Source organism: Eubalaena glacialis, chromosome 1 (genome assembly GCF_028564815.1).
Source record: "Eubalaena glacialis isolate mEubGla1 chromosome 1, mEubGla1.1.hap2.+ XY, whole genome shotgun sequence".
Classification (NCBI taxonomy): Eukaryota; Metazoa; Chordata; class Mammalia; order Artiodactyla; family Balaenidae; genus Eubalaena; species Eubalaena glacialis.
Genome location: NC_083716.1, coordinates 177064069 through 177077686, shown reverse-complemented (window position 1 = coordinate 177077686; position 13618 = coordinate 177064069). Strand labels below are relative to the sequence as shown.

Genomic DNA, 13618 nt, shown 5'->3' with positions numbered 1-13618 from the left:
AGGGAAGTCCCATGTAATTCACATTTTATTGAGTGACTACTTTGTGCTAAACACCGAGTTCCATGCAATACATGTATTATTTCTTAATACCCTCCCGTTTTCAAATGTCAGTCTGGTTCCTTTTGTAGGGTTACTTGTGGGTTATATTAATATGTGGAAATCAATGATTTATATAGGCCATTGTTTGATAAGCAGATGAAGTTCTCCCATTACCAGAAGAAACATTTCTTGCTGCCATATGTTCCACTTGAAAAGAAAGTTGGCGGCTTGTGTAAAGCCATGGTTGGGCTCAGGCATTGGGTACCAGTTGAGGAACTTATTCTTTCTGGATTCCAGCATTTTCTTTTTTTTTCCATCTTCGTTTTAGGCAGAAGATTGAGCGCATCACTCTAGAGGGCCTGGAGCGGGAAGTCATTGTCAGCAGAGCCAATAATCCTTTTGGTTTGGCTGTCTATGGCCAGTACGTTTACTGGAGTGACTGGTTCACTAAAAAAATTTACCGAGCAAACAAATATGATGGGTCAAGTCAGACTGCAATGACCACGACTCTTCCCTTCCTGCCTAAGGGTATTCGTGCTGTCGTGAAGGACCAGCAGCAGTGTCACAATCCTTGCGATCAGTTTAATGGGGGCTGCAGCCATATTTGTGCACCAGGTAAGGCACTGGCCATGAAGATAGACTCATGGAGAGTAATAATAATGATGACCACTAGTAAGGAAGGCTGAGGGAATATTCAGCTCTCATAGGAGAAAAAATTCTCTTTGTTTTCAGAGTAACTTATAAAATAGATTTCAGGGTTTGTAGGTTGAGAAGAAGACTTTGAAAGGTTTCTTTTGTATTCCATATGGAGCCTTCTTACAAAGACATTTTTAATTCAAGCTTGATGGAGGTAGAAAGAAACATGCAGGTTTGGCTTCTGCATCTCATGTCTTGAATAGAAATTTCATCAATGAGCTAACATTCCTTATAAAAGGATTTAATTCTTTCACTTAGGAGGTACTGTTTATAGTGGATATTTTAGAGTGTGATGTGTGCTTCAGAAGTGTGTTTTATAGAGAACAACAAATTCATAGGAAGACGTGCCTTTTGAGACTGTTGCTTTGCAGATTTTGCTGAGAATGTAGAATCATTGCTAACGTTTCAGTGAAGACAAGAGATAGTGGTTTAAAGATTAAGGTGAAGTAGCCACATTTATTAGAAATTGGTGGTGGTTCTTATTGATGGAAAAATGACTCAGAGTAGAGTTTCCATGGCTTATTTTATAGCGTGTTTAATATAGAAGCTGTTGCCAGTGCTCTTCTGGAGGAGAAAATATGAATGTTTGCTACACAAATCTTTAGCTTTTCCTGGGCCTACCTTTCTTCAGGTCCAAATGGCCCTGAGTGCCAGTGTCCACACGAGGGCCACTGGTACCTGGCCAACAACAATAAGTACTGCATCCGGGATAATGGTACAAGGTGCCAGAGTTCCAAGTTCACCTGCCTCAGTGGGCACTGCATCCCAGAGCAATGGAAATGTAACGACATCGATGACTGTGGTGACAGCAGTGACGAGCTGGAAACTCTCTGTGGTGAGTTGGACTCTTGGAACTTTTGTTAAGAACTCACAATGTACCAAGTGTTTGGTCCTTTTAGAAGTGAAAAACATTTACTCTGAGAATCTAGACTGCACTTTGCTTAAATCACACATGAACTGATATATGTGCTGTGAAGTAGTGTATGATGCTTTATTAGGAAGCACCTCTATAGTGGTTAAGAGCAAAGGTGCTGGATGCCATTTACAGTCTGTAGAGCCCTGGGAAAGTTACTTAACCTCTCTGAGCCTCAATCACATTAAAGCATTGTGTTTGCAAACTTAACGTGATTAAGTTTAATGTGATTGAGATAAACTTATACATTGAGATGGTAGAGAAATGGAGTGACTTTGCCATTTGCTTAAAATACTTCATTTGCTAAAGAAGCATACAAAATATTTGCTTAATCTAACTAATTTAAAGTGTTATCTCACTTTGCATGCCGTGTGTTTTACAGCTTTTGCCTTGGAAGGTAAACCCAAAGTGTCTTATTTTATTTGCTTGTATCTTTTTAGAAAATGGGATGATGCTTTAATCCAGAAGCTTCTTCAATGTTTTTTTTCCCCTCCTCTTAGCGTATCACACCTGCCCTTTGACAAGCTTCACCTGTGCCAACGGGCGATGTGTCCAATATCGTTATCGTTGTGATCACTACAATGACTGTGGTGACAACAGTGATGAGGCAGGGTGCCTGTTCAGGGCTTGTAACGAAACCACGGAATTTACTTGCAATAATGGAAAGTGCATCCCGCTTCACTTAGTCTGCGATGGGATGGACCACTGCCATGATCACAATGCTTCAGATGAGAAAAATTGCTGTAAGTTCATCTTCAGTACTTGTGCTTTGGAGTCTTGAAGTCTTAGAGCTTGGGAGATGAAATTTTTATATAAAGACAATGCATTTTCTGAGAAAAAAACCGCATAGTATTCATCTAAAACATACATTTCATTTTAATACAGTCTACTAAGTGATTTTTTTAAAAATTTATTTATTATTTATTTATTATTTATTTTTGTCTGTGTTGGGTCTTTGTTTCTGTGCGAGGGCTTTCTCTAGTTGTGGCAAGCGGGGGCCACTCTTCATCGCGGTGCGCGGGCCTCTCACTATCGCGGCCTCTCTTGTTGCGGAGCACAGGCTCCAGAAGCGCAGGCTCAGTAGTTGTGGCTCACGGGCCTAGTTGCTCCGCGGCATGTGGGATCTTCCCAGACCAGGGCTCGAACCTGTGTCCCCGGCATTGGCAGGCAGATTCTCAACCACTGCGCCACCAGGGAAGCCCCTAAGTGATTTTTTAGAACAATTCTACCTAGTAGTTGAATTATTCACCTAAATTTATGGCTCTGTACAACCATTGACTATTTAACGTTCAGTATTTTCTCCTTGGTTTATACATCTGATTGTTTTAAAGCTTTACCAGTGGTTAATGACAAAAATGATTGATTAATGTGTTGTGTTTAATGTTTGTTGTGCAAAAAGGTACGTAGTACAGTGTTGACTGAAATGATTTGTCTCTTTAGTTTTTCTGGTAAATTGCTTTTTAGTGAATTGATTTTCCAAAATTTCTAGGATTTGCACTTTAGAACCTTGAGAAAACAAAAGGGCGGAGCGTGAGCACAAATGTATTTTTAGTTTGGGTATATCTACGTGCTCCGCTGCTTTTGTAGGCACTTAAACACAATATTTATTCGGGTGTGCTTTTTTTTTTTTTAATCAACAAGTGGCCAATCTGTTTCATCTATCTCCCCACACTTTTTTTTGAGTATTTTAATGCAACTCCCAGACATACATATCACTGATAAAGACCTTTTGAAAAACAACTACTATGCCAGTATTATGCCCAACAAAATCAACAATACTTATTTAATATCCTCTAGTACTCAGTCCGTATTCAAATTTTATCACTTGTCCCCAAAATGTCAACAGTTGCTCTGTTCAAATTAGGATTCAGGCAAGGTCTACACATTGATTTAGGCTGGAATTGAGGCCTAGAGATTTGATTATATTAGACTCAATGCTTTGGGCAAGAACACTTCATAGGTGGAACTATTTCTTGTCGTATCACATAATGAAGCACATAATGCTTGATTGTTCCACTTTAAGTGAGGATGAAATTAATTAGTGAATTTAGAAGTCAGCCTGAATCTTCCCTTAGGAAGTTCCCATCAACCTTTCACCCAGTGGTTTTAGCATCCATGGATGGTTGTTCCATAAATTCATATTACTTTAAGGGTTACAAAATAGACATTTTAAAATTTTATTGTTCCTTGCACATTTATTAGCTGACGTTCCATAAAGAAGAAATTTCCCTTATTAACTATTTTGTTACCCTGAAATAAAATTCTGCAGGGTAAATGTCGGATTCTTTCCCTTTGTTGTTTTTGAGAGTAATGAGTTAGTGACCAATGAGCACTAAGTTTTTGCTTTTTTTGTTTTTACTGTTGTGTTAAACTCATGGATTTTTACGTTTTTGAGTTTTAATACAGTGAAGTAAGTTACTGGTTTCAGTGCTTAATTGTTCTATCTTCAGCCAGCAGGAACCCTGGTAAAGTTGGGTTCTCTGTTATTTTGACTTGACCCGGTTCAGTCTTCCATAGCTCAGACTTGTACATTTCCTGTCTCAGACCTGGAATTGGCCTCATTCCTTTTGTGGTATTTAAAAATTACCACAGTGTTGCGTTACCCATTCCTATTTGGCTTTTATTGCTTCTAGGCCTTTTTATTGGACAGAGCTAGGAAATACAATTCTTAAGGGGAAAAATATGATATTGGTATTTTCCATTTTAATTTGGGATAACAGGTTTTTTACCTTTTGGATTTTATAAGCATGTCTCTTTTACTTAAAATCTTGGTTTGTAATAAGTGACATTAACATAGTCACTTATTTGCTTTATTCTATAATAATTTCAACATGCCTATAATAATTTCAAAGTAACCACACAAATATAATTAAAGATTTTAGGTCCTTCTTGTTCTTAAATTATTTCCCACTAGGAATATGCAGTCATTTGTTACTGTTTCCAAATTTTAGGAATTGCTTTTCTTTATCTATTTTTATTTCATTATGTTTATTTATACAAAATAATGTGCATGGTTTCATAGTCAAAACTATATGACAAGGTACATTCACAGAAGTCCTTCATCCTTGTCCTCTCCACCCTGCTCCCTCCATACTATTCTCAATCTGTTCATAGGGGTTACAATTTTCATTAGTTTTATCTTTTCATCGTTGTTGTTGTTTTTAGTGTAAGCATTTCTTTCTTGCTAGACACACACACTGTCATCATTTTTCTTACACAAAAGATAGCCTAGTGTTTTGCTTTCTTACAGTTGATATGTCCTGGAGATCATACCATCATTCCTTATCAATATACAGAGATCTTCTTCATTCCTTTTTACAGCTACATATTACTCCATTGTGTGGATATGCCATCGTTTATTTAACCAAGAGTGGGGAGTCATGCTGATGCTATTAAATAATGAAAATGGACAATTAAAACTATAAAGCAGCCTCCCCTCTCCTCCATGGCCTCCGGTATCAGCTGGAAATATCTCTCTTTACTGTAGAATGTATGGCATCCCATAAGTGTCATGGATCATGCCTCTGTGATAGCTTTGAACATCCTTCCCTTCTGGTGGTTTGATTCTGCAGTAGATCTGTTAGCGTGGACGTGTATGATGTATATGTGGTGGGTATGTTCCAAATGTTTATCTGGTTGTCTTTTTCAAGCTGATCGCACGTGCCAGCCTGGATACGTAAAATGTATGAATTCAACTGTTTGTATTCCTCATCTTTTCTTGTGTGATGGAGACAACGACTGTGGAGACATGAGTGATGAAAACCCCATTTTCTGCGGTAAGATAAACCTGCTTCTCTTTCTGTAGTTCCAGGGATGCATGTCTTGAGCTAATGCAAAGATACATCGCCTGGGTGTTTGGGCTAATTTCAATTTGTCATCTCAAATTGACCTTGTTATTAGTTTCAGTAGGCAGTTACTTTAGGATGTAATTGTAGGGGCATAAGAAGCCCCTTCTCTCTGTTCCCTGGCTGGATGCCTGACCCCAAATATTTCTTCAAGAGACCCGCTCTAATGCCTAACTTTCTACAATTAAAGGCCTTTTGTCTTCAGGAACTCCAGGCAGAATTTGTAGTAGCCATTAGTAACTGAAAGAATTTTTCTCTCTTTTTCATATGTTTGACTTTCAGAAACCTTAATTTCATATTTAGCCATTTGGTTTAATCAAATAATTTCCTGTATCTATTAAACTAAAAGGCCTTTCTTAAGCACGATGATTTTGAGACTATTGGTGTAAATAGATGCATCCTTTAAGAACTTAGTGATTGTCACCAGGCCAGGTTCCAGTCCAAGAGCAGGGGTCAGTTGTAAAAACAGCAGCAAGAGGTAGCAGAAAATCTAGAAAACACATCAGACCAGAACTACCTCAGGTTATGTGAGAAAAGAATCCATGTTCACGTGTAGGCAGAGTCATTTACTCAGATGAATTACAGGGGTGAATAAGAGCAGAACTTTGCTAACTCTGTAGAATCATGGTCTAAGATGGCTAAAAGATTGTGTGTAGGGTGAACTCAGATTTGGTTATATTGTTGTTTTTGCTTTTCAATAGCATTTATTTTATCTTATGTTATGGCAGGAAACATAGAACCAAGTTTTCTTTTATCTATAATTTGTGATTTCATGTGTCAAAAAAATAGTCTTTTGGTATTTCTAACAAATGCAATTCATTTTTGAATTTCTGGAATTTAGAAAAAAATTCTGGGAAACTGGAGTGGTATTGCTGTCCCATACTCTTCCCTCCCAATGGAAAACTTATACAAAAACTCATTTCCCAGGCCTCAGCGTTCCTTTCTTGGCAACTCGTATCCAGATCAGAGATACAGGCAGGTTATTAGGAACAAGCTTGTGTGTTGCTCATGGGTTTTATCTTCTTTCCCTCCTGCAGTCTCTAAGTCGTGTAAGAGCGATGAGTTCCACTGCACGTCTGGATCCTGTATTCCTAGCTTTTGGTTTTGTGATCACGAAAGAGATTGTTCTGACGGCTCTGATGAACCTGACACTTGTGGTAAGAGAGTAAGCAAGCATGAAAAGCATTGTAATGCGGCTGGAGACCCTCTTCAAATATAGACTATGGTTCTGGCTGTGGAATGTTTGCACTCCTTGCTGAAACCACTCAGCAGACACTCATTAAAAACCTGTTCATGCAGGGCACTGGGTGGGTTGCTGATCAGGATATGGAGGTGGCTGATCGATGCAGATGAAAAGAGATTATGTTGGTGATGCACCTGGTACCTGCCTGGCTTGTAGAACTCAATTAATTGTAATGGACTCTGTCTGAATTGGAATTTCTGAATTTGGCTGAGTTCTGACCCATAAGACTGTGGGAGGACCCAAGAGTGATTGAAATCATCATATACAGGTGGAGGGGGCATATGAGGGGCACACATTTGTTCCTGTTCTGTGTGCCAGCTGAGGAGGTAGGGTCCCATGGCCATCTGAGCTTCCTGAGATGTTCCAAGGACCTTCTAGTTATATTCTTAGAGGCAGTTGTGTGTTGCTTGTGTTTGAAGGCTGCTATTTACCTCTGCAAGTCCTAATCTATATCCATGCACAGTTTTTTTTACATAATTTTAAAAATATAAAGGTAAAATCTAATACATTGCTTTTTTGTCTGTCAGTATTGCTGTATAGGGGTCAGCAAACTATGGCCATGGGCTAGCTGCTTGTCTTTATAAATAAAGTTTCATTAGAATGCAGCCACATCCTGGCTATGGCTGCTTTTTTGCTACAATGGCAGTGTCAAGTAGGCGTGACAGAGAACATATGGCCTGTAAGCCTAAAATATATACTGTCTGATTAAGAGAGAGTTTGCTGACCCCTGTTACAAAGTCTTCATACTCCTGTTTAATGGCTGTGTGATATTCGATTGAGTGGTTATATGATCATTGAGTTAACTGCCTCTATTTTAAGCATTTAGATTGCTTTATTTTTTTCTTGTATTATAAATATCACTGCAGTAAGTACCATCACATATAAAGCTTTTTTTTGGAGTGGTATTTTCTTTTTTCTTTTTATAAATTTATTTATTTATTTATTTATTTTTGTCTGTGTTGGGTCTTCGTTGCTGCGCGCGGGCTTTCTCTAGTTGCGGTGCATGGGCTTCTCACTGTGGTGGCTTCTCTTGTTGCAGAGCATGGGCTCTAGGGCACGCGGGCTTCAGTAGTTGTGTCACACAGGCTCAGTAGTTGTGGCGCACGGGCTTAGTTGCTCTGCGGCATGTGAGATCTTCCCAGATCAGGGCTCGAACCTGTGTCCCCTGCATTGGCAGGCGGATTCCCAACCATTGTGCCACCAGGGAAGTCCCTGGAGGGGTATTTTCTTAAGACCATTAGCCTAGTTTTGCAGCTGAATTCAGACTATTTTCTATTCCTATTTTCCCTCAGGTTCAAATTCTGTGGCTAATAGAAAGTGGTATTAGAAACTCTTTGCCAATTTCTTTTTCCCCAACCCTAAGAGTTTTGAGAAAACAAAGGGCACATAGAGTTTTGAGGATCTGTAAAGGAAATAATTAATAACTGTTAGGTGGGTAGAATAGTCTTAGAGATTGGTTTACATATATGAACTATTGGTTCAGATATATGAAGAATAAATATAGTTTCCAGACTTCTCCATGGGAACCAAAGTCTTAGTAATAGCAATTAGTACCAACTGTCTGACATATTTAAATAGAAGTAAACACACAGTCTAATATGAATGCATTCTCATAATATGCAGAGATTTTTTTTTCTAGGTTTTTTGAGCTATAATTGACATACAGTACTGTGTAAGTTTAAGGTATAGAGCATGATTTACATACATCATGAAATGATTACCACAATAAGTTTGGTGAACATCCAATACACAGATATTATTTTAAAGAAATAATAAGATGTGTATAAAAGAGTAAAATCCCCATTCCTTCACCCTCCTACAGTCCCCTCCCTCCCCAGACATAATCACTATTAAGTGTGAGTTCTTCTTACCTTTATCTATATATCCTGACATGTAGTTTTTAAAACACAAATGGGATCTTACTACATATATTTTTTCTGCAATTTCCCCGCCACTTTTTTTTTTTAGCCTAACAGTATCTTGTCAGTTAGAAAATGCAGCTCTATCTCATTCCTTTGCACTGCTGAATATTGCTGTAAAGTATGGGTGTTCCATGTGTTTTTATCCCTTTCCCAACTGATGGATATTTAGGTTGTTTCCATTTTTTCACTATAAGACATGACGCTAGCATGAACATCCTGCATATGTGGGAAGATTCTTATAGGCTAGATCTCTAGGAGTAGCGTTCCTGTGTCAAAGGGGCTATGTTTCTTTCAAAGGCTGTATTGATATGTACTCTTTTCTTACCAGCTTATGAAAGGTCATGTTTCTCCTTACTGTTTCATTGTGCTGTATTTTTAGTGGTTAAAATTAAATTTTCTTTTGCCCTAGGCTAATTTTGAGGGGTCTCTGTGTTTATTGGCATATGACAACTTGATTCGTTGACATGTGGAATATGATTAAAGAACTCTAATTGGTGTTCTAGAAAGCCCATGCTGTAGTAGGCTTCTCTCAAGATTCCTGGACTGCAAACCACTCTTCTCACCAAGAATGCTTTTTATATTTTTTCAGAGTTTTCTGAGCCAACATGCTTCAGTGATGAGTTCAAGTGTGACAATAACAGGTGCATCCAAGTAGAGTGGGTCTGTGATGGTGATAATGACTGTGGGGACATGAGTGATGAGGATGAAAGACACCACTGTGGTAAGTGCAAACAATCGATTCCTCTGCATTGTCACATTCCAGGGAAACTCAGCAGATTTATTTTTCTGTCTTTGGAGTATATGGTTGTCAGAGAGGTTCCTCTTTATTGAATGCACACAGATAGAATGTTACCTTTATTTTTATGCTCAAGAATGTTTGATATCATCCACTTAAATGCTTTAAAATGATGAAAAATGATTTTAATGTTTATTTTTTTTCTGTTGCATTTAGGTAATGGAAATAATGTCCTACATTTCTAGAGCAGATAAAGAGAACTCAGTTGGCCACTCTTAATAGCAGTTTTAATAGTGTTGCAATTAACTGTGCCTCCAGTTTTTAGGACATTATTTCCATTACCTAAATGCAACAGAAAATACCTAGAGCTGTTAGGGGGTGGGGTGGGTCATTCCTTTTAAGTGAATCATGGAACAAACTATGGAACACCATCTCCCATTACCAACAGAGCATAGAGCTCTTAGCTAAGGTGTCTTGGAAGAGTGTCTTTCCATGGTAGAATAATAAAAACAATGACTCCATGATGTTTGCATTTGATTGTTACCTCATATGTCCACGACTTTGGTGGTGGTCCATGGTTCTACATATATTCTATGAAATGGGTTGTTGGCAGCTACACAAACATGGACTGTAGCATATACTTTTCTCCCATATCTCCTCACCAAGACTCCCTTCCTCTTGTCTCCTCTTTACCCTCAGTGAGATTGGATAAAATACCTGTATTTTATTCTGCAGGCTTTCATGATTACACGTTAGCATCTTAGCTCTTTCCTAACAGTGTCTTGGTTTCTGACAACTCTTATTGATATACACAGCTCCTATATACCTAGGAAAGAAGCCCTAGCTTTTTGGAAAATTCTATGACTTTGAGCTATCTAGTCAACCATTGCGAGCTTCAGTTTTCTTATCTGTAGAACTGGCATAAAAATGCCTATCTCACATTGTGTTTGTGTGATTATACTTTGTAAACTAAAAAATGTTACCAAATGTAAGGGATTTTTGGTATCCAATTAATAAAATGTGAGTAGTTTTGATAGGCCCAAGGGAAAAATGTGACCTTACCTTAATTTTATGGAAAACTAAATGAGGTGTTTTTATTATCTTTACTTTTTACTTCTGAAAAAAAAATCAAAGATCCAAAGCAATTAAAATGAAAATTTGGGAGGGTGGTTTGTCTACCTATTTTCCCTTCATTTCCTTTCATCCCTCAGACTATTATGTAATGTAAAGCAAGATAAATAATGATTCAGAATGAATTTGACTTCTAGAATGAGCTCTCATGTGACTTCTGATTCTCATGTGCTTTGGTTTCAGAGAGTCACAGCTGCTCAAGTTCTGAGTTTCTCTGTGTAAGTAGCGTGTCTCCATCCAGGAGGTGCATCCCTCAATCTTGGGTTTGTGATGGCGATGCGGATTGCTCTGATGCCTATGATGAGCACCAGAACTGCACCAGGAGATCCTGCTCTGAAACGGAGTTCACCTGTAGTAATGGCCTGTGTATCCCCGACTGGTTCAGGTGAATTGGGGATTAAACAGTCTACCAACAAACCTAAACTTCCATGAGGCAGGACTGGGGCCTGGAGCCCATGGCACTTTTAGTGGTCTATGAAAATGTTTGGATTTCTTTTAAAATCAAAAGGAAAAAAAAAGAGAAATTTTAGGTCAAAGAAAGTATTTTAATACCAAATAATATTAATATATCTGGCTTTATACCAATGTGGTCCTTAATTATAAATGTTTTTTATGGTGGTAAAAGTCACATAATATAAAACATACTATTTTAACCATATTTAAGTGTACAGTTCAGTGGCACTAAGTATATTCACATTGCTGTGCGACTCTTACCATCATCCATCTCTGGAATTTTTCACCTTCCTAAACCGAAACTCTGTCCTCTTTAAACACTAACTCCCCATTCCCCCTCCCCACTCCCCTTAACCCCCGGCCCCTGACATCTACCAATGTACTTTCTGACTCTATGAATTTGACTATTCTAGGGAAATAAATAAATATTTTTATGGAGGAAGGGGCCCATGAAGGCAAAAGTGCCTAGGGTCCATGAAGGTCATAATGTGACCTTGCACAGAGGGCCAGAGAGATGAATGAAGTGGGCTTGCTAGAAGAAAGTTCTTTCTTGGGGTAGCTGAGGCTCTTGGTTTTCCACTTGGAGTTGAGGCATGGGTACAAGAAATACTTCATTCTCTTCTCTCTGCTGTAAGAAAAATAACAGTGTGAGCATGATGATAAATGGGTCTGGGCGCTACGGCTCAGGGTCAACCAGACAACAGTGAGGGGCAGGTGAGGTGGACCTCGGGCAAGTGCTCCAGCTAAGAGACGCAGACACTAGTCAGCGTCATTTGTTTGGAGGGAAGTTGGGAATCTGGATTTTCACCTGAAATATTCTCATTTTAAATGCTGGAAACATATTTAAAAAACCCTCTCAAGAGTGGTACTGGGTTTCATAACACAGGTGTGACCGGCGCAACGACTGTGGTGACTACAGTGATGAGAGGGACTGCGTGTACCCTGCCTGCGACAAGGTCCATTTTACCTGTCAGAATGGGCTCTGCATTTATAAGGCCTTCGTCTGTGATGGGGAAAATGACTGTGGAGACGACTCGGATGAGCTGGAGCACCTGTGTCACACCCTGGAAACCACGTGTCCCCCTCATCAGTTCAGGTGTGACAATGGGAACTGCATCGAGATGGTGAAAGTCTGCAATCACCTAGATGACTGTTTAGACAACAGTGATGAGAAAGGATGTGGTGAGTATAACAGAAGATTGGGGAAAAGGAAACCAGGGGGACTGAATGTGGATTTTCAACCCTTTGTGACTTAGCAGGACTTGTCAGTTGGTTCTCTATGTAGAACATTGCCAGAAAATTACTATTGCTTGTCTAGCAAAAAGCAAGGATTTCTTGGTATATAAGGTCAGTCACAAACATTTTTTGGACTAATTCATGAGTTAGGCAGTCATTACAGAGAACAGGAGATGAACAAATTCAGGCCATCGGTATCTAACAACAGAGAGTGTTGATTCTCTTTGGCTTCTTGCAATGACTTAACTGCCTCTCTGCTAGGATTCCTTAGCCTGTTCTTTTTTTTTTTTTTTTAATAAATTTATTTATTTTATTTATTTTATTTTTGGCTGTATTGGGTCTTCGTTGCTGCACGCAGGCTTTCTCTAGTTGCGGCAAGCGGGGGCTACTCTTCGTTGCGGTGTGCAGGCTTCTCATTGCGGTGGCTTCTCTTGTTGTGCAGCACGGGCTCTGGGCGCGCGGGCTTCAGTAGTTGTGGCTCGCGGGCTCTAGAGCGCAGGCTCAGTAGTTGTGGCACACGGGCTTAGTTGCTCCGCGGCATGTGGGATCTTCCCAGACCAGGGCTCGAACCCGTGTCTCCTGCATTGGCAGGGGGATTCTTAACCACTGCGCCACCAGGGAAGTCCCCTTAGCCTGTTCTTAATTTTCATCCTCAGGTGACTAAAGGGGAGAGTTTAACTGGCAGCCCCTCCCCCCGCCCCCACCGAACTCCCACAAGTAAACCAGTCTAGAATTTATAAAATACAGAATCTTAAGGAAATGTTCTCCCCGTTGTGTAGATAGTTTTTGAATGAGAATGGCCATGTGTCACAGGACCAGCCAGAGGTACCCTCCCGGGGTGCTGGGTGGCTCATGCCATTTGTGAGACTCAGTCAAGTGAGTGCTTCTCTTCCCATCTCTACGTTCAGGGACATCACACTGGGAGCCTGAAATTGGCCATGGTGTGAGTCGTGGCACCATTGAAATGGAAGAGGCTACAAATTAGAGCTCCCCCCGCCCCCCATCCCACCCCACACCCCAGACCTGTTTTACCAGCACACACTGTGTGGGCTCCTCTGCTCTTCTTTCTCCTCTCTCCTGCTATTTTGCTTCTAAATTTATCGATTAAAAGAACATTGGCAGGTATAGGATTAGAAGTCATACTTGTTGGTTGTATTAGTTGTTAAAACCACTGGTGAAGGATCAAGCTGGGAGGAAGTTGAGTAAGAGTGACTTTTGAATAATGTAGGGCCTTTAGAAATCCCTTCTTATCTGTCTTCTTTTAGCATGATTCATTAAGAATGGGGTCTGTCCAAACAAAGCAAAACAAAACGAAACAAAAAGGATTGGGTCTGTCCAGTGGGAAGGTTGACTTTGGACCATTATGGTGGATCCATTGCTGTCAACTTAGGTTCTCTGATAACT

General features: G+C 39.7%; 1 protein-coding gene across 4 annotated transcripts in view; it reads left to right on the top strand.

The window, feature by feature from the left end:
- Window positions 1-13618, top strand: part of LRP2 (LDL receptor related protein 2) — a 197702-nt gene that overhangs the window by 132332 nt on the left and 51752 nt on the right. For all 4 annotated transcript variants that reach the window (XM_061184669.1, XM_061184659.1, XM_061184649.1 and 1 more), the window contains 8 exons: window positions 368-654; window positions 1367-1570; window positions 2149-2391; window positions 5299-5424; window positions 6531-6650; window positions 9248-9379; window positions 10709-10910; window positions 11865-12160. In XM_061184669.1, coding sequence (XP_061040652.1) covers window positions 368-654; window positions 1367-1570; window positions 2149-2391; window positions 5299-5424; window positions 6531-6650; window positions 9248-9379; window positions 10709-10910; window positions 11865-12160 — 1610 coding nt within the window. The remainder of the gene's footprint in view (window positions 1-367; window positions 655-1366; window positions 1571-2148; window positions 2392-5298; window positions 5425-6530; window positions 6651-9247; window positions 9380-10708; window positions 10911-11864; window positions 12161-13618) is intronic.